Source organism: Festucalex cinctus, chromosome 3 (genome assembly GCF_051991245.1).
Source record: "Festucalex cinctus isolate MCC-2025b chromosome 3, RoL_Fcin_1.0, whole genome shotgun sequence".
NCBI classification, from domain to species: Eukaryota; Metazoa; Chordata; class Actinopteri; order Syngnathiformes; family Syngnathidae; genus Festucalex; species Festucalex cinctus.
In genome coordinates, this window is record NC_135413.1 from 20,155,890 (window position 1) to 20,181,643 (window position 25,754).

Sequence of the window (25,754 nt, forward strand, 5' to 3'; positions counted from 1 at the left end):
TTCCAGGTCCAGCTATTAGTTTCAGAGCAGGATGTGGAGAACTACAAGCAGATAAAGGCCGACTTGGACCAACTGCGTCTCACTGTTGAGAAATCAGAACTGTGGGTGGAGAAGAACGGAGTCTACAACAGTGAAGACCTTGGAGTCAGACAGGCCAAAGAAAAAAACATAGAGGTAAATGAAACGTTTCTATTGCATTAACGGCAGTATTTCCCAACCTAATGAGCTAAGGTGCATATTTTACAAAAGAGACCTGCATGAAGATGACTAAACAGAAATGTCAAACGTGGATGCACGTTAGTTGCCATCTCATGGAAAACATTTGGTTCTGCATGTCACAATATGATGATGGGATTGATAGATGAACAAGGATACATTATTTCTCGTAAATTCATTTTTCGACCAGTTAGGTGGAATTAGATAATTTCCCATGGCACACCTTCATGACACGGTGGCTGGAAATCACTGGTTTGACTGGATGAGTGGAACATATCACCCCGCACATCATGATCAAATGCAATTAGACAAAAACAGTTTGTATTTTATTTTTTTCCCAGACAGTTGGATACAATATTTTGTCTGCATCTTTAAATGTAATTGCCTTAGCAAAGGAGTATGCAGAAATGTTCAATGTTCCGATTTGTCTGTATTTTGTCACGGGCAGCTGCCGTATATTCTGGCTTTATGGATAAATTGAAAATATTTCAGATAGAAGTGAGCGATTAAGTATCAATCGCTTGGCTGACAAGATTTGGACTCTTGGACGTTTATTGATGTCATTGCATCTTCCTCAGTGTAAAAAAACCCCAAACAGGTCTCTGAGTAGGGCACGGGCAGCACCTCTAAGCACTTGGCGAGCTAGCGTGGCTAACACCGTGTGCAGCACCTCCTCTAAAAATGACTTATCACCCCCCCTTGGTGCACAATAAACTACATTTCTGATAATAATCATTGTCTAAATGTAGTTTCAAACCCCCGCAAAGGTGCTTGGTGCTATAGTCAGAGGTGTGGACCGGCAGGTAAATGAGCGCGATTGCGTAGAAGCACGTGTATCTCAAGCCAAACTGTGGCAGGATTTTCACTTTCAGGATCTGAATTTGACACCTCTGTAAAGCTATCACTGCATTCTTGTACATTTTAGCAATCCAGTTCAGACATGTCGAATGAATCAAACTGAAATAAAAACAAAGCTGTGAATATTTTGTCACAAAAATACAAAGAAAATATTAGTCTTTTTCAAAGTCTTTCCGATGGTGCATGTTTATTTTGGCTGACACACAAATGTTACTGAAAATCCTCTAAAATCTAAATGGTCCTACCAAAATATTTAGAATGTTCCTGAGAGGCGATGATCGGTGTTGGCATCTCTGAGTATGTAATTCAAATTGCTTGTAATGACTGATTTTTCTTTGTGTCTTGACAGGAGACCGGGCTGAGCACAGTCCATGATGGGAATCATAAACCTCAAATAGACAGCAACAAGGAAAACAACTACAACATTGTCAAAGAGGCACGTTTCATGCTTGTCTCTTCACATTATTCTCATTGGATGTCAGGAATTCGGCCTGGTATTTCTCAATGGTTCTTTGTGTGTCCTATGTAGATCTTGCTGCGGCTCAGTAAGCTTTGTTACCATGGTAAAAAGATCCGTACACAGCAGCAGAGGCTACTGAAGAACATGGGCGCTCATACTGTCGTGCTGGACCTGCTTCAGATCCCTTTTGAAAAAGTGAGCTTGAACCACAACTGCTGTGTGACTTATCCTGTCTCACACTGCCTGTCCCTATGTCTCATCACCTCTCTTTTAATTGTTCTCTCCCAGAGTGATGAGAAGATGAATGAGATCATGACCCTGGCACATACTTTTCTGCAGAACTTCTGCAGAGGGAACCATCAGAACCAATTTCTGCTACATAAACACCTCAATCTTTTCCTCACTCCAGGGGTGGGTATGATGATGACTTACTGGAATCTTATTTGGGAAAGCACTAGAGTACCACTGAAAAATACTTTTTAGTAAAATTTAAAGGTGGAGTATGCACTAGCAAGATTTGAACGTAGCCACACTTCACAGTTCACACTACCCCTCCACCCCGTCCCATCACTGAAAAGAATCCGTGCCCCTCACGATTGTGCATTTGTACGTTCAGTGTGCACTATACATTATATACAAGCCACCGTTAGTCCAGGCCGCTATGTAGGTAGTTGCCAAAGCAGTGATTAATTTATCCGACAACGTGGTATAAATGCCAACTTTGAGCATTTCTTGCTAACAAGAGTTTAAAAATTCGCTCAGTACGACTGTGCACACTAAAATGAATGACGTGTTATTTGGTCACTCCTTGTGTCTCTACAATCTCTGATTGGCTGTTTTTGTCATGTTATGACAATTTTATAAATAATTCAAAATGAAATTAGTTTGTACTAGGAATGGGCGGGTGCGATACAAGCCTTATTTAAGATATTAGTACTCATGATGGTGCCCTCTTGTGGCCGTTTTATGATCAGGAACTAGATTAGAAGAATAGAAAATTGATATTAATTCCACACAATTTTAAGAAAATATGCTATATTGGGATATATAAGTCTTTATAATTACCGTATTTTCCGCACTATAAGGCACACCTAAAAGCCTTAAATTTTTTCAAAAGCTGACCATGCGCCTTATAATCCAGTGCGCCTTATATATGGATCGATATTGAGCCGCAACAGGTCTCGCTGTCAAGATGTTATTGGTGACGATGCACGATCGGTGACACGCATGCGCAGAAGATCCCGCCATCTTGGATCGCTAGCTAATACTAAAACTTTACCTCAGAGAAAATAATAAAACAGCTTTTTATTCATTTTGGGAGTGAATTGACTTGTCAGAAAGTTGGTTTGTAATCTATTAATAAAGTTTGACTGACCTATCTGACTGTTTTGTTGACATTCCCTTTAGCGCAGCGCCATCTAATGGATGCATAAAGTAACCCCAGCCTCTACTGTAGCACCTTATATATGAAAAAAGTTTTAAAATGTCATTCATTGAAGGTGCACCTTCTAATTCGGTGCACCTTATATATGGAAAAAGTTTTGAAATATGTCCTTCATTGAAGGTGCGCCTTATAGTGCGGAAAATACGGTATCTGTCACTTTTTTGGGGGGAATTGTATGTGCTACTGGTATCGGTATTTGGTATCGCTGAGTTGAGTACGTGTACTGGTATCGGTCTTGAAAAAGTGGTATCCCTAATCTGTACTGTATACATGCTCATGAAACGGTTCAGATGCTATATTAGTACTATGTTAGTGTGGAGATACTTAAACGTCAACACCAATAACAACACTAACATGGACTGTAAATAATGCTCTGCAAAATGGATTACGTATGGATGAAGAGATCACCATTCTAATATAAATGTGTATGTGTTTGTGTGTGTGCTCATTCTGAAAGAAAAGTGGTATCTGGAACCTTATTAGTGTCCTGTAATATTTTTGTTGAATGTCTTAACGCTGTCATTTCTTCATAAAACTGAATTACAACTCTTTGTTTCTCAACAGTTACTAGAAGCTGAAACAATGCGCCACATCTTTATGAATTACTACCAGCTGTGCAATGAAATCAGCGACCGCGTTGTTCATCACTTTGTCCACTGCATTGAAACGCATGGGCGGCATGTTCTATACTTGAAGTTCCTGCAAACCATTGTGAAAGCTGAAGGAAAATATGTGAAGAAATGTCAGGACAAAGTTATGACTGAGGTGAGGAATCTGTCCATTTATTGTTTACTGTATTATTTTCAGCAATGTGAGTCATCATAAACCTTCTAAATAAAATGTATGTGGTGTACTGTAGACAATATTGAGCAAGACAATTGTTTATATATTCTTGTTTGGTGATTTTTGTTGATTTTCACATTTACAGTTAAATCGTAGATCTGTCTTATTTAAATATGTAAATTTTAAATTGCCATCTGTTTGGGCGCTGCCTGAAATATGTACGCTTCCTGAACAGATGTTGAAGGAGCATCATGTTTGGTGAAACTTAATAATTCACTGAACATTAAAACAAGGTATTTTTTGTTTTTTACTGTATAAATGTCCTAAAATAACTTTGAGCTTTAGATCCTGAAGTTTGCGATGGTAAAAAAAAAAAAATATATGAAAAAGGATCTTTCTTGTTTTCCTTACAGCTTGTGAACGGTGGTGAGGATGTCCTGGTGTTCTACAACGACCGCTCCTCATTTCCAGTCTTACTCCAGATGATGGGCTCTGAGCGTGAGCGCATTGATGAAGATGGAGCGCTGGCTTACCACAACACGCTTGTGGAGCTGCTTGCTGCCTGCACCGAGGGCAAGAATGTCTACACTGAGCTTAAATGTAACTCTCTGCTTCCACTGGATGACATTGTCAGAGTTGTCACAGATGTCAACTGCGTCCCAGAGGTAAATGCTACAATGGAACCTAGGGGTTGTTGTCCATCTGCCTCAGCCACAGCTTTATTTGGATATTCAACTCTTGTGTGTTGTTATTACATTACTTGAAATGTCAACATGTGCCAGTGCTGAGAGGTTGCCTGTATTCAAATCTCGGGTCTGGCCTTCCAATGTGAACTTGTGCTCCGCGTTTCCACAAACAAGTGTTAGAAGCCATAGGTGTGAATGTGAATAGTTATTTGTCTCTATGTGCTCTGCGATTGCGTAACCACAAGCTCAGGATGAAACCCTACCTCTTGCTTCAAGTCAGCTGGAATAGAATTCTGCTCACATGTCTAATCAATCATGATAGAAAATTGGTAGATGGATTAACTCATTCACTCCCAGCCATTTTCACTGAAGCAACCCCCTTAGCTCCCAGCTGTTTTACTGGATTTTGACTGATTTTGCAAGGCCCACAGAATACTGTGTTCTATTGCTACAAAAACATGTTACCTACCAAAAGAAAGATTAGTCTCTTCTTTCATCAGGAAAAAAGTATATTTCTATCTGTTTCTGTTTTGGAGCAATTAGCATTAGAATACAGCTAAGTTTAATCGTTATTCACAAATCTGCTTAGAATTGTGGGGAAACAGCTAGTTTTCATCATGGCCCTGGTTGATCTATCATACTCTGCTGCCACCTGCTGGCCGTTTTTGTAATTACTGCAATTTTCTTTTTCACCCACTCTCACCAGTTGAGAGACTGCATCAAAGCCTTCTATATGTGCTAGCATAAAAAACAAACGTATAAATATGTCTTTGGGACACTTAATACATTAAAAAATAGAACGTATTTATACGTTTTGGGGAACAAATGAGTAAACATAGATTTTCATTCTTTTTCCCCCTAACAGGTGAAAACTGCATATGTGAACTTTGTCAATCACTGTTATGTAGACACAGAGGTAGAAATGAAAGAAATCTATACCTCCAATCATATCTGGAAGCTGTTTGACGATATCCTGGTTGACATGTCCAGAGTAAGGCTTCAATTTCAAGTCATAGTTCCCATATAGCATCTTCAGAGTAACTATTGGCTAAAAAAATACTCGATTTGCTTTTCTAGGTGTGTAACACGACCACAGACCGGAACCATGCCGACTTGGCCCTTGAGAAGTATGTGACAGAAACTGTGATGGCCATTATCACAGGTTTTTTTAGTTCACCATTTTCTGTGAACCATTCCAACCTTCAGGTATACTTCCACATGAAGTAAAACTACACAATAATATTACCTAACAAGTATCATTAGATAGTTAAAAAAAAAAAGTGCTAATTGTAGGTACTGTATATATTTATTTGTAATAGTTGTTTAAGGTTTATTGGTAGACATTTGTGCCCCAAGGGTTTTAACTTTTGTGTCTTCCTTTTGCCACAGACAAACCAGTCCATCTTTATTAAGCTGCTCCAATCAGCTTTCAGGCTCTACAGCTGCACATGGGTCACTCAGAAGGCAAATATTGAGAACTGCATCAGGACGTTAGCTGACGTTGGTATGTAACGTGTAATTTCAACATCAGTTTGGCTAGAGTGCTGAAAACAATTCCACCAATTGGGCATGTGTTTTTTTTGTTTTTTGTTTTTTTCTCAGCCAAGGCACGGGCAATAGCAATCCCAGTTGACCTGGATAGTCAGGTCAGCACGCTGTCTCTAAAGGTTCACAGCAACATGGTTCAGCGGGCAGCAAAGGACTGGAGGAGCACTGCTCGTACGCGGCCCCGCAAGGAGAACCTGGGCGGCCCTGACTACAAGACCATCATTGAAAAGTTGCAGGTACTATTTAAAAAAAAAAAAAGTGAAATCCTTAACAGACAATGAATCCATCACATTGCTTTGCTTTCAGATGAAAACTTTATCTCCTTTATTTCGTCAATTGATTTCCTCAGAATGAATTAACGACTGTGCTTGTGTGCGCGCAGGGTGTTGTATCCCATCTGGAGGAACAGTTCAGTCCAATGGTTCAGGCCGAGTTTTCGGTGCTGGTGGATGTCCTCCACAGTCCTGAACTGCTGTTTCCAGAGGCCGCTCGCCTGCGTTGTGAGAGTGGAGCTTTCATGTCAAAGTAAGTCACTTTCACAGCACGTTTAAGGGTGAAGGAAAACAGAAACGCCACAAGGTCCTGTTGACACGTCAGGTTTTTATATTCTTGTCAGATAAGCTATGAAAACAAAGTGTAATTAACACTCCCTTTGAACTTGTGTGAGGTCTTGTTTTACTTGATAAAGTGATGCGACTTCATGAGGATTTAGTCCGCTCGCTTCTTCATAGACCACTTCAACTACTACTTTGAATCTGAAAACGTTAAAAGTAGCTCCTTTTTAATATCAGCTCACTTAATAACAAACCCTTTCTTGCTGATGACTTGATTTTAGATTATAATCTTGATTCGTTTATTTATGACAGACATTGCTGAGCACAAACACACCAGTGGATCTTTTGAAGCATCCCCTCCTAGCTGAAACTTTTCATTAAAGAGTAGTTGCTGTTAAGCTATTCTTTAAAAAAAAAAAAAAGTCGTGATTGGTGCGTTACCAACTTTTGAACCTCACTGTATTATTTTTAGTAATACTATTTTTCCATGTCTGGACCTGAACTAGAAATTGGAAGAATAGAAAATTGCTATTAATTTCATGCAATTTTAAGGAAAAAGTATTTATTTTAAATTATGTCATTTTGGTGCAGGGAGGCATTTTTTTGTATCAACAGTACGAATTATATTGTTACTTGGTATCGCTGTCAGTGACGACTCAAAAGTTGAGTACTTGTATTGGCATTGAATAAAAGTAGTATCGAACATGCCTACTAAAGAAGGTTTTTGATGTTAATTGTTCGACAGAGAATAAATCTGTCAGAATACAAGACTCGGAGAGAATGTAAACCAAACCTTGCTGTCTTTTCATTGTATAAATGCCATCAAGATAGAACAGGCACCATGCCAGATGTCTTCTCTTGTCACCTTTTGTTTGTTGTGTTGCATTCCTCTTCTTTTCACAACTCCTGATGGCTTTCTATAAGATGTCACGCTATTCACGGGTCTGATGCAGAAGCAATTAGGGTTTATTGTTCCAAACTCTTTAATGGTGACTGAACTGAACTGTACCATTTGATGAAAACGCACGAAACATCCTAGCTTTTGATACTTTTACACTTGCAATCTAAACTTTATAACAAATATTAAGTGTTACATATGTTACCATTCTCACATCTGATACAAAAATCGCCTCATCAATTATGAAACTTGTTACTGTTTTTCAATGCCATCTGATGTCCGGGCAAAATAAAAGGCATAATATGATTAGAGCTGATGCAAGACTTTATTACCCGGACAGGCTTATCAAACACACCAAGAAGCTTATGGACAAAGAGGAAAAGCTTTGCATCAAGATCCTGAAGACACTCAGAGAGATGCTGGACAAAAAGGACTGGTTTCAGGAGACTGTGAGTAGTTCGCCCACCTTATTCGGCTCACACGCACACACACAAAGCCCTTGTAATGAGGTGAAAATTTCTCAAGGTTTGTTGTCCACTTAGCCTTGTTTCAAAGTGTCAGTAGTGCTGTGCTGCTACCAGCAACCCTCATTCTCTCGCATGTCTGTGAGCCAAGAATCGTCCTCATCTGTATGCAGTAGGCCTTTCCGAGTTACATAAGGACAGGAGGCACTTGAGGACACAGACTGAGAGGGAGAGTAGGGGGAGGAAGCAAGGGGGGCTGGTAAAGGATGAGGCGTGAGGTCTGAAAAAGCAAATCAATACTGCAGGGGATGTGCGGAGGACGCTTCTTCTTCCGTCAGAGTTTTGGGGAAAGAATAACAGCAGGTGATTGCAGGAGGTGTCCGCATGTGACTGTTTTTGGTCACTATGGGGCGGAAAATAAAGGCATGCGAAAAAAGTCTGGTCGTTAACCACCTACAAAAAGGATTGCCTCAAAGCGTAGGAAGGGGTGCGTGATGTTCCTTTTCTCAAGACATGCATATTTATCTTATTTTATACACAAACGTGCAACTCTTTCATTGGTATTATTTCAAAAACTGTTGTTATATCATAAGCACTTTTTGTGTTGTATGCCACCATTGCGAGAGTTGATAAAAGCCTGGTTTACATGAAGCCTTTTATTCCTCTTAGAATGAAACCAGATGCCCAAACTGAGTAAAAATGCAACCTCAATTGCAACAAACAGGCCAAATCTGAAAGAAATTTCATTCAGATTCAAAGGGTTTTACTTGCCCGCCGCCGCCAGGATAAGCATCCAGAAAGTTAGAATATTTTCTTCTTCTCTTGTACCAAAAAAAAAAAAGTATTGAGCAGTGATTTGGGGCGTTTTCACAGCCGGAACTTTTGGAGAACTTTTCAGTTTACCTTGGTAAAATTCAATTTGCGCGTTTTTCCACCAACAACAATTTCTGGGGTAATTAAATTCCCCAGGGGGCATCCAAGTACTATCTCAGCAGCAGGGTCTTGCTGAGCCAGGCGGGAACTTTGAGGAGGCGGGCTGCAATGACCACGGCTGATTGGTTGGTCAAATTTGCGGGTGTGTTGTTTTTTACATTGGCAGGGTTCATCAAACTCGAAGATGCTGTAGAAACACAATTATAAATTCCCTGCTGATCTTTTACAACAAAAAACTCCCTTTACCCAGAACTCAAAGATCCTGGGTTTGTTTGTTGTAAAGCAGATTTTGAACGTAAAGTAATGTAAAATATCGGGATACGTATCGCCTTGAAGTGCATTTACTGGGAAACACTTGTATCGTGATCAGTGATGGAGAATCCAGGTCCAGAAAGTATAAACACTGCCATCAGGCAGGTAAACAAGCTCATCTCCACCTGTTGAGTAGAAGCACCTATGGCTCAAGCTAAACTGTTTCAAGGTTTTTACTTCTTGTGCCTGGATTCCACAAGAATGATTGCGATACGTATCATACCATGACCTGTATATCGCTGTGATATTCATTTTATCGTGAGGTTGCTGACAATACCCAGTCCAAGTTAGAAGTAGAAGTTCAATAAGGACTCTTTGGAATAGTCTGTTTTGTTGTTAGCCCTATCCTATTTGTTATTAGCATTATCCTGCTGGGGATCCACGAGCTGGTGCTGAGATCAAGCTTTCTCACACTGGGCAGTAAATTTCACCCTAGAATGCCTTGGTAGTCTTGCGATTTGATTGTGCCCTGTACCAGATAATATACTGATAATATACTTGTAGTGTGAATGAACTGTAAAATGCTCATAAAGCAGATTTAAAGGGATGGACTCATTTCCTTTACCCAGGATGTATTTACATTTTATGATACTCTCAATCTCATTATCGTATCATGTCCCATTAGTACAGAATAAGAGTCTGTTTTCGAACTGCGGAACAGGGCATTCAAAAAGCCAGACAGTGCGCAGAGGTAGGATAAATATCGGCTTGTGTAGGTGTGTGTGCTCAAGCATGTCTCTGTGGCCTCTGTCATATCCTTGTAGCCCTGAGCGTGGAGCTGCAGCCTCATCGCACAGAGGGAGGGAGCGAGGCCGGGAGGAGGCGAAAGAAGTTGATGGAAATAATGAGAGGGAGAGACCGACAAAAACAGACAAGGAGAGGGAGACGGAGTGACAGCATTAGCATTGGAGGCTGGTGGCTTCCCAGGGGTGCAGAGAGTTGGTGGGGGGAGAGAGAGAGAGAGAGAGAGAGAGAGAGAACAAGATGGGGGTGGGCACGGAGGGAGAGAGGGAGGCAGCCATGTGAGGATCCATGTGAGCGGAAGAGGGGAAAAAAAAAAAGTGTGCGGCGGCTGCAGAGTGAGGGATTGGAGAGAAGCGGCGTCTGCTCAGTCCATGAGGAGAGAGGGCAGGGGTTGGACTTATGTAATAGCCTGCAGTAGCTGAGCCAACGTCACGTGGATCATCGCGTTCTCACTCACAATCCCCCCAACAACCCCCTCCCCTCCCTCCTCCCCGTCTCTCTCCTCTGTCTGCTTGCTGATGCTCTCTTCCTCCTTTTAGTCTCCCCTTGTGGCTTTGTCTGAGTCCACCACTTTCTGGATGTACACCGAGGTTAGCTTCTCGCTCTGCTCACTGAGCGGTCAAAAGCGTAACCGAAAAGAGACACGGGGAACTTTCTGAATAGTTCTTTTCTTATGTTGTAATGAAATATTCTCCGACTGTATCTTATATCCCTCAAAAGATCCTTTCACACTTGCAGCCTTTGGTCCTTTTTAATCAAACTCCTGTTACCCTGTTTTCCTCCTCATTGTGACACGTTAGGTGAGCTCTGTGAACGCTGTAATTGAACTTGGTGCTGATCGGTTGCAAACAAACTCTTGCGCGGTTGACTTGTGGTGGAACAGCAGGTCGACAACAATCCATTAAATGAGCCAACTTTGGCCCTAAGTAGCATTGCGAAACACGTCTTCCAATTAGCATGTAGGCTAGCATGTTTTCCAAGCTTTATTGCATATACTGCATTTACATAGATAAAAAATGATTGTACTCACAGCTTGTTCTGGTGTACAAATGGCAACAGGTGGATACACAAGGTACTATACATTCGCCCAAGATAATTGAAGAGTATTTACTTCTACCTGTGACTAATTTCGGACAAATTCCAAATTGTACTATTAAAGTTGGTCTTATTTAGCTTAGCAGACGTAGGACCCAGCCAAATTTAAAAATGTCTTCCCATTGTATGGTAACCAACCGGGACGCTTATCTAAACAAGATTCACATCAATTGATGCCATAGGCGACAATTTTCATGCTTGACTATTGGCTCCAATGGCTCGGCTTGCCTGCCCCTTCCATTTAACTCCGGCGAAATGCAATATTAGGTGAGAAATGTGTTATTTTTCTAATTTTACCATGGTGTTTTTTTAAATATTGCGCACAAGTAATACAATTTTTTTTAACTAAAAATAAGCATTTTTAAAATAACTAAAACTAATTTAAAAAAAAATAACAGAACCATCTGAGAACTAATTAAAACTTTAAAAAAAAAAAAAAAAAAAAAAAAAAAAAAAACTCAAAATAAAATCCTAACCAACTAAAATGAAAATTCCAAAACTATAATAACCCTGCGCTGGAGCTGCCTCTAAACGCTGGCAATAATTTTTTTTTTTTTTTTAGCGGCCTTAATTGGCGATTGAACGTGATTTCAAGACGGCGGTGTATTGTTGCTATCTGTAATAACAGTTTTGTGACAGTAACATAAATTCCCCAAACAGAGGCTAGGAGACGAGTCAAGTCAGTCGTTGTCGCGATGTGCTGCTGGGAACAACTTCAAGATAAAAGCGTAACAAGGCATTTACTTCTCTCTATTATTTGGTAAGGATTATTTTGAGTCGGCCCTCTCACGGTGTTGGTGCATAGGATCAACATTTTGTTGCTGTGGTTGGCTTGATTATTTCTTCCAAACAGTGTACACGTAAATGAGAGAGTATCCAAGACATTTTTTTTCATCGAGGTAATTACTCGAGGACTCGATTCAGCCCTATTATGGTCCTTTTTTATGTATATATTATGAAGGAACATATTTTCTCAAGACATCCCCTTAAAGCAATCCTTCTCAAATAGCCGAGCTCATCTGGGGGGTGGGGTGCGATGCCAGGCGGATTTGTGGGTATGAGTATGACCTCTGGAAACATGTTTTTATCATTATTATTATTATTATTATTATTATTTATTTTATTATTTTTTTAAACTGTACTAGAGTAAAATGTAATTGCACGTCCACTACAGTAGGTGGGAGTGGCACTCTCATTGACAGTGTGCAAAGTATTAGCTACTCTGCAGAGGTGTACTGTCAACAATTTTACAGACAAATGATACTATTTTTATTGGGATGGCACTAAATATTTTCTTCTTCCTGGAGGGTAACAAAAAATAATTGAGAAGCACTGCCTTAAAGTGCAATGAAGTGCTATTTGCTGGTGTACTGTAAACATAGTAGATTGTCCAAACAAGGTCATGTGACGTGCATGAATTCATACATTTTTGCCTCTCACCGTCTCAATTCATCTTTCTATTTCTTTCACACTTATCCCCAGCAGTCTGTCAGTCACACTGTCTGCCCCCCACCCCCACCCCCGTCACTTGCCAAATTTAACACCACCTGCCCAAGGCAAAGCAGATTTACAGATTACCACCCTCTCGATGCTAAAGCGCCTCGCATGCACCCATGTATATGGTAAGCCTCTCTTCGACAGTGCCAAGCTGGCTGTCCTTATATGTCAACTCATCCATGAGATCATGGACACCTCACATGCTTTGATCTTTATTTGAATTCAAGCCGACTAGCTGTCTGCTGTAGCCAGCCAGAAAGTTGAAGTCAGTCAGTTTAAACTCGATGACCCTAAATAAGAAATATAATTAGAGGCTACATATGCTAATGGTGAAAGTCCTAATATGAAAGTCTTAATGGCAGGAAAAAGGGTGTCCTTGATTCATCAGTCAGGTGTCTGTTAGCGCATATTATGTTCTGGTTTCCACGGTGACAAGAGATCGGCACGTGTTGTTTGTCTGCTCCGGCCGTGACTGGGCACAGGAAGTGTGCGTGTGTCACTGTGCATGCGCGTGTCAGTGTGCGTGTCTGTGCGTAAGTCTATTTCTAAGTCTATTCAGCACACTTACCATATGTTTAAAGAAAAAAAAACTGGGGAAAAAAAACGTTTTTACATAGCCTATAAGCTGCACAGCTTTGGGACTAATGTAATACAAAAGAAAATAAAAACCATCATCCATTCATTTACTCAACCCAAAAAAAAAAAAAAACAGAAATTAAAGATTCACTTTTTTTTTTTTCAATGCTAAAACATCAAGTGATACACGGGTAATTTAATGGATTTAATAAACATCCATATACCGCCATATAACGCCACTAACAAGGTCAATAATGAAAAATAAAATAATAAAAAAAATAAGTGAAATAATCCAACTCCTACCCAGTGACTTGAAGTGTGCACAGGGTTCGAGAGGGCATCGCGAAGGGTTATGCTTACTGTGATGACTAGGGTCATGCAAGGGTTATGCTTACTATCATGACTAGGGTCATGTAAAGGTTATGCTGCATGACTAGGGTCATGCAAGGTTTGTTTACTGTTATGACTAGGGTCATGCAAGGGTTATGTTTGGGTCAGGGCCGTGAGGTCAAGTATCTGTTTTGAACTGATGTAACCTGCATCTAGTTTCAACTGGTAAGACGCTATGTGATGTCAGAAGCTCTGTGATGTCAAGAATCTTTAATCTCTTTATCTGGTCACCGGCCAATCAGATAATACCATGTCAGTCCTGTTACCCACATGTCAATCAGATCGATTAGCTGTTTTTGTCGGATTATTACCCCTGTTCCTCTGTACAACTCTTGTTGTTTCTCGTCTAGTCAAGTTTGTTCCACACCTCTCGATGTGAACAAATAGTTAAGGTCTTATTTGTGTCTGCGTTTTTCAGAACATAACAAATATCCCTTATCCAAATTGACTGCAATTGGAGCAAAGAATTCCTCCCAGCGCGTTACGACAGCCGGTCCTTGCAAGCTTGTTCGCTTCTGGCAGTCCATCATTTATGATTGTAACATTTATTTCAAATTACAGTATGAACATTTATTGGCGTTTGTTGAGGCGGTGCGTAGCCATGTGGTTGTGCAGGCAGATGCGGGATCCGCAGGTCTTTTCAATGAGGGGCAGAGGTAGGCAGTAACTAATATGCACAGGATCGCTCTATCCTCATCTCTGTGGCCTGCTCCTGAATGTTGGAAAATTATTTGGTGGCAGGTGGAACGCCAGATGTGGCGATCAGCAGCCAGGGATTCAAGTGCTGTGGGCGTAATGTTTGCACTACTTCAGGAGGGTCATGAAGTAATCCTTTTAGTGCTTTTTCTGTCACCTTGTAGATATCTGCCCATTGAAAAGTTGGCCATAGATTTGCCTGGTCAGGTGTCTATATCTACAGTATATCTATTTCACGTGCCAAAGACTATATTGTATGTAATACACCAGCTGCAGAACATTATGAGAATGGCTGTATATATATTGGAATATGGCTCAATCATTATTATTGAGTATTAGAGTTGAAGGTGGAACAAATAAGACAGAGAAGATCACAACAAGCACCTGAATGTTTTTCCAAGTGTTAAGATTTCACTTGAAGAGTGGCAACAGACTATTGAAAAATTAATGAACATAAAACAACATATTGGTGTGTTTAAGAGGAGCTAAAAACATTCTCTTGGGATTGGGAAAATCTGAAGATAAACTGCATCGTTTCAATTGGGAAGAAAACGTTGTGGCTTATAGGTCAAACAAGTAAATGTTGAATTGTGGCATGCTTTTACATTTATCTCCTTTCAGTCCACTTACATTTTCAGCATACAGTATATACATCATGGAGCATAAATGCAAATAGCTGGCAAATAGGATAGCATACAAGACCTCCATACATTCATTTTCTTCCACTTTATCACCTTGCAATAGATAATGAGGTATAACCATGTGATGTCAGTAGTATGCCTCTGTTTTCTCAGGTTTTGGTAGGTGGTGCTATTAAGCCGGCAGTAATAATGAGCATGCATGTACCTGCTGTTTCTCTGTGCCAGCACATTTTCGTCCTGCATTTATTGCATGCTGTGTGACATCATCCTATTTGTCCTCTTACATAATCGTGTGGCATCAATCCAGCCTTTGTGTGCCTCTGTGGTCTCACCCATGACAAAGATCATCACAGCTTGAGGTGAAATGTTTAGTATTATTTGTGCACATTACATTGTGACTGACCATATCTCAAAGTGATTGGGAAAACAAACGCTCATTTGCCATAAAATTTTGTTTTGTACGTTTGTATCAGTTCATCATGTGAAACAAACAAGCCATGCTTGGACACAAAACTTTTTTTTTTTTTTATAAAACATGTCAGTCGTTCTAATTTAATATGGCTAAGGAATCACATGGAACCCTCCATCTAACAGTTCGGAATGCTTGTTTATGCCGCAAACCTCCTTGATGCAGTCTCACCAATTGCTCTCACATGTGGGCCTAATTTGTTTTTCTGTTGTGCCTGTTTGCTGGATAAAAACATGTTCTGTGCAATGACAGTGCATCTCGAAAACATTGTAACTGAGAGCATGTGATGATTGTGCAACTTTTCATGAGATCCCTGGATGTGGGCACTTATCTGTTGGGTTGATTCAATTTGAGCATACAAGAAAAATCATTAGTAACAAAAGTATGCGCCAAAAACACAGCCTGTTAAATTTAAATAATAAACACTCCTTTTAACATCATCAAAGTTACCACTCGCTGTCCTAAAATTATGTCCTGCTTAAACTATTTAGAAGAAAACAGAGGTCAATGAAAATGACTAAGCTGATACTGGTAAGTGGCAAAGAATGATTCTTTCTCTTAAAATCAATCATGGTTCTTTTGCTATTAGTGACGGCCATTTGATCTAATGTATGAATTACAATCATGCATTCCAACAAATAAACACCTCTTTCATTTTTCCCTGCCTCAGGGGACATTAGTTCATACAGTAGGTGGTATTGTTCAAACACACATTAAAAAGTCAATGTCTGTGCCTGTTTGAACTTTTGTTGCTAACTCACAATATCAAATAAGCAGTCTCTGATAATATAATGTTTGGAGTTTACTGGATTATACAACCAGTTCACTGTGTACTGGCAGTATTAATTATAGACTGACATCATGTGGAAAGGGTTATGTGTGTGTCTGTTTAACATACCCAAGCTAAATTGTTGAATAGCTTGGTAAGTTTGCCACTTTTGGAGCAGTGTGGTCAATTCCTTTTTTTTTTTTTTTTTTTTTTTTTCCTGTACACGATTTACCATTTGGACTTCACATCAGAAGATCAATATGGGGGTGGAGGTATGGGTGGGTGGGGGGTTGGGTGCTGGGGGTCGGGGTGTGTTCGGGGGTTTGGGGGTCGGGGGTGGTGTTGCCTGGGTCGTGGTGGATGGCGGGTTTGGGTGGGGTGCGGGGGGGTCGTGGGGGGATGGGGGCTGGGGACCGGTGGGGCGCTGTGGGGGCCCGCTGGGCCTCGTTCTGCGGCCTTGGGCTCGGGGGTGTGGGCCGGGGCTGGGGCGGGGGTGTTCCGGGTGTCTGGGTCGGCTCGCCGACCGGTGTCCGCTCGGGTGGCTTGGGGGTGGCCTTGGTGCTGCCGCGGCCTGGGGATTCCGGGGGGGGGGGGGGGGGGGGGGGAGTGCTCGCTTTGCTGGACCGCGGTTGACGGCTTCTTTCTTTGGTGGTGGTCCTTATGCATGCCAGATCCGTCGCACCAGCATCTACTGAAACTCAACAGAAGTACCCTCTCCCTCCCACAGCCCCTTGAATCAGTTGGTGCTGGTGTCTGTGGTTCTCACTTTGCTTTATCTATCCTTCCCTCCTTCCTCTCTTTAGTTTTTCCTCTGGTCACTTGAGATCTTAATTTATTAGAAGTATAAGGTTTCTGGGGTTGGCATAAGACTCTGGTTTTGTAACCACGCAGGAGGGGTCTTGTTGGTGCTGGACTTCACCTTGATGGATTGGATGTACTGGCTTCTATGGATCTCACTCTGCCTTATCGATCCTTCCCTCCTTCCTCTCTTTAGTTTTTCCTCTGGGCTCTTGAGATCTCGCTAAATTTGCTGGAATTTAGAGGCTTCCGGGGTTGGCGTAAGACTTTGATTTTGTAATCATGGGGAAGGCAGGAAGTGTTTGGTCGGTGCTGGATTTCACTTTGATTTACCTTTCTTTTCTCTTTATTTCTTTTTTTTTTCTGACCTTTTCTCTGGTCTCCTGACCATTTAAACCTCACGACTCTGGCAAGATTCTGAAGTACCTGGTTAAGGCGAAGGGTATGAGTGAAACATTTTCCAATTTTTCTAATCATCATAACGGGGTCTTTTCAACCAGGCTTTTTCTGGTTCCACACCTTTGACCTGTTTGCCATGGGTGCCAGGGACATGACGGAAGTAGTGTTTTCCTCCATTCGGCCCGCTATGAGAAATTCTAGGTCAGTCTGCTCTCCAAGCCGGAGCCCTTCCCAACCTGAGAAAATTAGTGAGTGTTCACTTTATGACATCATAAAGTGCGTACGCACTGCCTCTGCAGACTAAACACACGGCCACTTTCTCTGAGACCTCCATGGGATAGCGACAAAAGTAGCCTTTATCAGTAAACATTCTGTCCAAATGAATTCAAAGCAATCAATTATCCTTCACATTTGCAATGCCAAAATGTAATGACAATTGGCTGTCTTAAAATCCCCCCGTGGTTCTGGCTGACACTTAACTATAAGTAAAACCTTTGCACTGTTGAACCTAACGGAACGAATAGTGGTTAGTGTGCTTGCTCTCTAAGCAGCAAGTCATTGGTTCGAAACCAGCACAGGTTTATTTATTTTTGTCCTCCTCCTTTCCTCTCTCTTCTTCTCTCTCCTCTCCTTGTCCTCCATGATTTCGTGCGGCAAGGAGCCGTTTTGTTGATTGAAGAATTGGCTTGCTTCAAGTTGCGTGGCGTACTCAGAGGAGTGCTCAAACGCAGATCTCCAAGAGCACACATGCAGTCGGCTCGCCGGGGGCGCGGCAATTACACGGGCAGAGGCGGGGTTTTACTGAACCGGGCATTTTACTTCCGCGTTACAAAACTAACCAGCAAAATACCTAATATTTAATTTAAAAAAATTACATCACCATTGTGTCAAAGGTAAGATTCTTAATTCCATAGTTAACTTTTGGAAGGGCTTGAAATAACGTGGTGTAATCCTTTTAATATTCTGTAGAGCTTTTCTAGGTATGAAAAGATGCAATTTAACTATTTACAAGTAAAATGGGAACATTTATATTCCTAACACTGTGTTGAATAATTGGTCATTCATTTTTAGAAGCAAAATTTGTTTCTCCGAATTGTGAACCTATTACATTAACTGCTTCAAAAACTCTCAGATTACTAAAGATTGCTCTTGTTTTGGTTCTGAATATAAAGATGGGATTTGTCTGCTGTTTAGTACAGGGGTGAGTCTAATCTAATGGGATAAAGGGCTGGGCCACTCTAATATTTAAAATAAATAAATAAATAAACAATTTTCATCTCATTTTACAAAATATTCTTTCAAAATAACTGTATTATACGGGTCAGGCAAAATCATCTAACACATTTGTAGGTTTAACAAAAGACAAAAAAAAGTAAAGAAACAAAAAAGCGCAATCTTGTTATGGGTTACCAGCTTCAGAGATACTGGATCGGCATTGAAACTTTCGTGAACGCCTTCAACAGTTTGTAGACAATGACGGATCCCATTTGACCGATTCAATTTTCAAAACCTAATGAAACAGAATGGCATTATATGTACTTTTCGAAAATAAAAACACTTTTTTGTTTCTTTACTTTGTCTTTTATTAAACTTACAAATGTGTCAGATCATTTTGTATGACCCTGTATAAACAATATACAATTGCTTGACTGGTGTTGGCGCATTTAGGAAATTAAAGTTGAAAATTTTTTAAGTGGCCCTTGCATCTTTTGATTTTTCTAGATGTGGCCCTCAGAGGAGAAAGTTTGAACATCCCCAACTCTACATGATTAGCCTGACTTTATTAGTGTAATAAATATCAAAAGCAGGGTTTTGCTGGGAACTAGATTTTGTTTCCATAACGTGTCTTGTGTGTGACACCTGAGTCTACCACTATAGCAACTGTCTGCGAGATTCGGATCCATTTATTTGGCTAACACTCTCCTCCCTATAGCCTCAGTTTGGGAGCCAATTGACCTTGTCTGACCGTAGTCCATCAAAGGGCAACCTCTTTCACTTTTCGTCCATTTGTCAGTGAAAAGATACAGATTGCAGAAATGCACAGCAAATTTAAGATGAGAGAAGATCGGGGGGGTGTAGTGGGGTGTGTGTGAAAGCCGGAGGTGGGGACCGGCAGCTCTGGACACCGGAGCCGCAGTGTGGCGTGCCGGTGCACATTTTAAAACCGCAACGAGAACCTGCACCATACTTGTTTTTGTTTCCCGGGCAACCTTGCATACTCTCATCAGTTACTCTACCTCTATTTCCGTCACTCCTCTCATGGCTACTACACGTCTGACTGGAGGCTTTCTCGTCAATGCAGCAGCAAGATGAGTCAGACTGGGCTGACTCTGCCCTGCCGCCATCCTGCCTCTCGTCTCTCCTCTCTCTTTTTCTCTGCAGAGCAAGCCAGCAGACTGCAGCACCCTGTCGAGAGAAAACGAGCAAAAACCCTCGAGGTTTTCTTCTCAGTCATACTTTTTATTTTTCAATTTATGCAAAACTAACACGTCCCTAAAAAAAAAAAAAAAAAAAAAAGGAGGAAGTGTAAAGTAAAACATGATTCTAGTTGCAATAAGTTAAGTGTGCTTTGGGACAAGTTTGTAATGTCTCTTGTATTCGCACACAGACTGTGTCTGTGCATTGCTGCATGGAAATGAGGGCTCAGTGGATCCTCAACTTTAGTTCAAGAAGGATGTGTGTGTTGGTGTGTTGCGTGTGTTGTGTGAACACTCAGCCAGACAGTGCAGGCAGACAAGTGTCTCCACTGACTGCAGATGAGATGTTTACTGACACAGAGAGCGTCAGCTGCATGTGCACGTCGTCCACGTCCGCTGGACTGCACCGAGCCAACAGCGCTGGTGAGGCATGACATTGCCTCATTTGTCTCTGGATGCAGTTGAACCGCTTTACGCTATCCTTGACAGTCTAGTGCAGTATTAGCATTGGGGATGCACTACTATGCAACCGTTCAGGCATAATGTTAATGCGTGACGTCTTTCATGTAGACTTCATGAAAAGATCTTATCATTATCTTATAGTTACTTATAAAGCCAGAGTATCACTTTCTTTTTTTTGTTTAATTATTCTTAATAAAAAAGGGCCTACTCTCATAGTTTCCACTCTTTCAGACCATCATCTCATGTACATAGAACACTGACTTCAATGACTTCTTCCAAACATTTCCTGCACATATACTGTATTTAACTCATTCAGTGCCATTGACAGCTATACACGGCAAAGTAGGGCTGTGCAATTATAATTTCAATTATTACACTCCACAATTACAAAATCAGCATAATCATAAACTAAAAAGACTATTGTGTTGTTTAAATTTATACATTTGCACCTTTAAAAAAAAAAAAAAAAAAAAACTAATTTGATCTTTTTTTTAACCAAAAGAAACTTACATAAATATAGTGTTTCAAATAATTTTGTCTTAATATTTTTTTAATGTTTTTTTTATGTTTAAAAATGTTCTTGTTTTGTACCAAAAAAAATATATATATATTGCCCTGCTGCACAGTGCATATGCTGCACTCCAACTTTCATGTTTTTGCCCATTTATTCCCTTTTTTTATGCTAGAACATACAGAAAGCTTTGACGCAGCCTCTGAAATGAAGACAATGCTTGAAGCAATAGTAGTTGTTACAAAAACGGCCAGTAGGTAGCAGCAGAGTATAAGAGATCAACCAGGGCCATGTTGAAAACGGGCTCTTTTCCCCACTGTTTAAACAGATTTTTGAATGATGATCCTATATTCTAGTGTTAATTGCTGCAAAACTGAAACTGATAGAAATAGAAATTTTATACCTTTTTTTCCTGATGACAGAAAAGACTCTAATCTTTCTTTTGGTTGGTTCAATGTTTTCTTTTTATGGCCATAGAACACAATATTCTGTGGGCCTTGCAAAATCAGTCAAAATCCAGTAAAATAGCCAACAGCGAAGGGGGTTGCTTCAGTGAAAATGGCTGGGCGTGAATGAGTTAATAAAAATGTTATTACATACATTGAATTCAAATAACTGGTTGACATTATGACAAGCACTAAAGTAATATGTCTGCAGTACAGTAGACTGACGCTATTTGCGGGGGATACGGACCGAACCAGGCCAGGTAGCACATTTCTGCGACTAATTGATATTCCCCTAAAGTGATTATGATTACCTGTGATTTATAGTTTAAACCTTAACTCAACTCAACTCAACTCAACAAAAACAACCATAGCTACCAAGTGCTGTACATGAAGTGCAAAACAGACAGTTAAAACAAATGAATAAAATATACCCCAAACTACGATCCTCAACACATTAATGGACAATTCCGAGCTTATGTTACAATTAAATCACAAGTCAAAATGGCAGACTTTGTAAAAATAAGGTCTCTATTCATTGAAAAGCATTGGAATTTGGATTGTTGCGATTTGATTTGTGAGGATTATTTTGATTTCAAGACTACTATAACGATCTGCCTGAAGTGTGATATGAACAGAATTTAGATGTAATTGGTCTAACGTTGGATGAATGTCCTTACAAACAGCCAAGATGCCGCTTCAGAGGACAGGTGAGCCATGACTGGTTGGTACCTGAGCAATTGTGATGTCATTTTAAGTCGACAGCAAAATTGCTGCCCCCTGACATGCATAAAAACAGGTGGATTTTGCTGCTTATTAATCAGAATCAATGTTTAGACTCGTGCGGGCTCATAAAACAAAGAAAATGTTGGGGTTGACTTCACCTTTAAAAAAAAAAAAATGATTACCGGTATGTGCATCAATTAAAAGTATGTTTTCTTTCCATTTAGGGAAAGGAGTTGAGAGAGATTCTGCTCACTCGCTATTTCAGAAATCAAAGACTCATTTCCAAGGCCGAGATTGGCACAGGAAGCAACTCATCTGCTTTTGCCAAGCCAACATTTGGAGGTACAACCTCACAAAACAACATTTTTTTTTTTTTTTTGTAATAGATAGACCATTAATTTGAATATGCAAGTTCAATTTCATTAGCGTCCAACTGCTGACAAGTGTTTCCATTGACACGGCTGTAATATACGATTGATATGTGCAGGAGGTTCTCTCACAGCCGACTTTGACAAGCCATGCAGTAGTATCATGGAGATCCAATGTCAGCTGGACATTGTTGGGGCATCCGAGCTTGTGATTGACCTCATAGTCAACACTAAGAATGACCAAGTGTTTGAGGAGAGTGTCTTGTTGGGGATTGCCCTTTTGCAAGGAGGGAATACACAGATACAGGTGATTGGGATAGACTTGCTTATCAATTTTCTCTGCATGGGTGACAAACATTGAAATCAAAGTCCGTCCACTTCTCCTAGGACTCCTTCTATAACCAACTTTACAAGCAGAAGACGTCAGAGAAGTTCTTTAAGGTTTTCTACGACCGCATGCGTTTGGCCCAGCAGGAGATCCGTGCCACTGTGTCGGTCAACATGTTTGAGCTCAGCAGCAGAAAAAGGGATGATGACGACATTGGGACTGTCGGGTTCAGAAAAGGTACAGACAAACAGTGAAATATTTTTATTATATGTAATTTTTTTTTTTTTTTTTTGCACCCACCCCGACATCCCCCGTGTTATATCATAAGCATTGTCTATTCACAAATGGGCTGCAAAAGCTGAAAAGCTTCAGGCTCCTTAAAAAAAAAAAAAAACACTCCCCAGACCCAAAATCATGTGTGGTCCTCAAGCTCAATTTGTAATAGTTGTGGAGAAAGCAAAATGTGAACTCTCTGTACAATGTTATTCTCATTCCTTGCTGTCACATGAGAGACCATGTGATTTCCATCATCCCCGGTCTATCAAAAGACTATTGTATCAAGATTGTTTGCTTTCATGTTGCAGCACCCACCTCAATACTTTTTTTTTTTTTTTTTTTAAATGTTCACTCCAGAAATTGTGTTGAAATGACTTATGAGATTCCCCCCCCCCCCCACACTTTTGTTGTCCATTAATCAGTCAATTTTGATCGCTACCCTTCTGCCCTCCATTGAAACGTGTTGTCTTACGTTTTCATCCATGCTGCAAGGGAAAGACTCAGGACTTCATATGAGGGAGGACATGCGAGGGCAACTTAAAGAGGCTTCGTCTGTCACCTCTAAGGCTTTCTCTGCTTTCCGAAAAGAGCTGGATCCTGATCTTGAAGCCTTGTGCCAGAACACTGAGGTGACAGGGGCTGAGGAGGCCATAGAGGAGACTCGCATGAGCCAAGCCATCACTATTATGAAACCCATCTTACGGTTCCTTCAACTTCTCTGTGAGAACCACAATTGTGATTTGCAGGTACTCTTTTTGCCATTATTTTTGAAATAAGCACCTATTCTGGATTTCCACACTGACTTTTTCTTCTGTCTGCTCGGTGTGTAGAACTTTTTGCGCTCACAGAACAACAAGACCAACTACAATCTAGTATGTGAGACACTGCAGTTCCTGGACTGTATTTGTGGGAGCACCACAGGAGGCCTTGGGCTACTTGGCCTTTATATAAACGAGGGCAATGTTGATCTGGTTCGTCAAACCTTGGAAACCATCACAGAGTACTGCCAGGGCCCTTGCCATGAAAACCAGGTAGAATTTAGCTCCATGTTTGTACGCAAATTAACTCTTTGACCGCCAAAAACGTTTAATGACGTATTCTGAAATCCTAATGAATGCCGCCAAAAACGTTAAATTACGTTTATTATGTTGTTGTTGTTTTTTCTCTCAATGGGCAGCGCAACGTCTTGTGCAGCGCTGCCTTGTCACTTAACAAAAAATATTCATGTCAAAGTCACAAAAATGTATCTTTTTCACAAAAAGCTTGTTTTTCTCTTAATATTTTTGTATTTTCACTTGTGTCACTCAAATGACCTAATTTCAAATGGTGATTACTAAAGAATGGAATAAGGTACAAACATACTTTTTTTTTCTCATGAAAGAATGGAATCCAGTCTTTCATATGATATCCACCATATTTATGTCGTCATATCGCACAATATTATGTTTGCTTTGAAAGATGAGTGAAAATGCTCCAAATCGGCTGGCACTGTTGGGTATTTTTTTTGGGGATAACGTTTGGCAGTCAAAGAGTTAAAAAAAAAAAAAAAAACAACAAAAACACACACATCAAACCAAAAATAGTGGGTGAATGATGTCAGATATGTCACTAAAAGAAATAAATTTTGTAAATGACAAAACAGGCATTCATATCAGTCCTCAGATACAATGCAAATATGCTTGCTTTAGATTGTGAGCAGCATAGGGGATCAATCTAAAGTAATAGCTCGCCTTCCCTTTTATTGGGTTTGATCCACTGAGACATGGAGATGTTGTTACGCACCATTAAAATTCGCTGATTACGTCTTACTGTTAAAAGTCTGGAAGTTTACAAAGTGTGTGCTTGTAATTGTATGACTCATTCTCATTCTTCTTTTCAGCCTGATGTATCAAATTAAATTTCAATTTCTTTTCTAATGAGGGCCGAGCCTCATCGTGCATTCCTTCCGTTTTCAGACATGTATAGCAAGACATGAGTCAAATGGTATTGACATCATTATAGCGCTGATTGTAAACCCCATCAACCCGCTGGGGAAGAACCGTCTGGACCTGGTACTGGAGCTCAAGGTGAGGCTTAATCACGAGCTTGATAAAAGTGATCGCACAATGATTGAGGCTGAGTTAAAAATATTTTCTAGAATAATGCATCTAAGCTCTTGTTGGCTATCATGGAGAGCCGTCATGACAGCGAGAATGCAGAGAAAATTCTCTTCAAGATGAGACCCACTGAGCTGGTGAGTGTCCATTCTCTATATGCGTATTGTGGTGCTTATACAGTGGAGGCCATTTTGAAATCTGAACAATTGTTGTGCGTTAGGTGGACGTCATGAAAGAGGCTTACGCCCAAGCTCTTGAAAGTGAGGAGGATGAGGACAGTTCTCTAGACCACATCAAGCCATTAGATGTCGGTCATAACATTTACATACTCGCCCATCAGGTTAGTAACCACGCCTTTTTTTTTTTAACTAATCCACACCAATTGTTGTATTTGCTCTCTGTTTGTCTGACCTCAACGTTGTGTGATGTTTAATATTGGAGTGCATGTATATTTTTGGGGTCTTGGGCACTTGTTCACAAGTGAGGGCAGGATGGAGCGGGAGATCAACAGGTGGTGCAGCGTCCGCAGTGATGCGGACTCTGTATCGGTCCGTCGAAAAGGCGAAGCTCTTAATTTACCAGTCGATCTACGTTCCCACCCTCACCTATGGTCACGAGCTGTGGGTCGTGACCGAAAGAACGAGATCCCGGATACAAGCGGCCGAAATGAGTTTCTTCCGCAGGGTGTCCGGGCTCTCCCTGAGAGAGAGGGTGAGAAGCTTGGTCATCCGGGAGGGACTCAGAGGGGCTCGGGTATCTGGTTCGGATGCCTTCCGGGCATGTCTTACCGGGGACGACCCAGATCACACTGCAGAGACTACGTCTCTCGGCTGGCCTGGGAACGCCTTGGGATCCTGCCGATGGAGCTGCTTGAAGTGACTGGGGAGAGGGAAGTCT

General features: G+C 40.8%; 1 protein-coding gene across 4 annotated transcripts in view; it reads left to right on the forward strand.

Annotated features, from left to right (window-relative positions):
* Positions 1–25,754, forward strand: part of itpr2 (inositol 1,4,5-trisphosphate receptor, type 2) — a 63,484-nt gene that overhangs the window by 19,323 nt on the left and 18,407 nt on the right. For 3 of the 4 annotated variants that reach the window (XM_077516537.1, XM_077516539.1, XM_077516541.1), the window contains 20 exons: positions 7–174; positions 1,424–1,510; positions 1,604–1,729; positions 1,823–1,945; positions 3,543–3,743; positions 4,175–4,426; positions 5,313–5,438; positions 5,525–5,653; positions 5,837–5,951; positions 6,050–6,231; positions 6,378–6,520; positions 7,788–7,896; positions 22,014–22,131; positions 22,277–22,464; positions 22,545–22,722; positions 23,254–23,507; positions 23,592–23,792; positions 24,717–24,827; positions 24,899–24,994; positions 25,078–25,197. In XM_077516537.1, coding sequence (XP_077372663.1) covers positions 7–174; positions 1,424–1,510; positions 1,604–1,729; positions 1,823–1,945; positions 3,543–3,743; positions 4,175–4,426; positions 5,313–5,438; positions 5,525–5,653; positions 5,837–5,951; positions 6,050–6,231; positions 6,378–6,520; positions 7,788–7,896; positions 22,014–22,131; positions 22,277–22,464; positions 22,545–22,722; positions 23,254–23,507; positions 23,592–23,792; positions 24,717–24,827; positions 24,899–24,994; positions 25,078–25,197 — 3,027 coding nt within the window. The remainder of the gene's footprint in view (positions 1–6; positions 175–1,423; positions 1,511–1,603; positions 1,730–1,822; positions 1,946–3,542; positions 3,744–4,174; positions 4,427–5,312; positions 5,439–5,524; positions 5,654–5,836; positions 5,952–6,049; positions 6,232–6,377; positions 6,521–7,787; positions 7,897–22,013; positions 22,132–22,276; positions 22,465–22,544; positions 22,723–23,253; positions 23,508–23,591; positions 23,793–24,716; positions 24,828–24,898; positions 24,995–25,077; positions 25,198–25,754) is intronic. The other variant, XM_077516540.1, reaches the window with a different exon arrangement.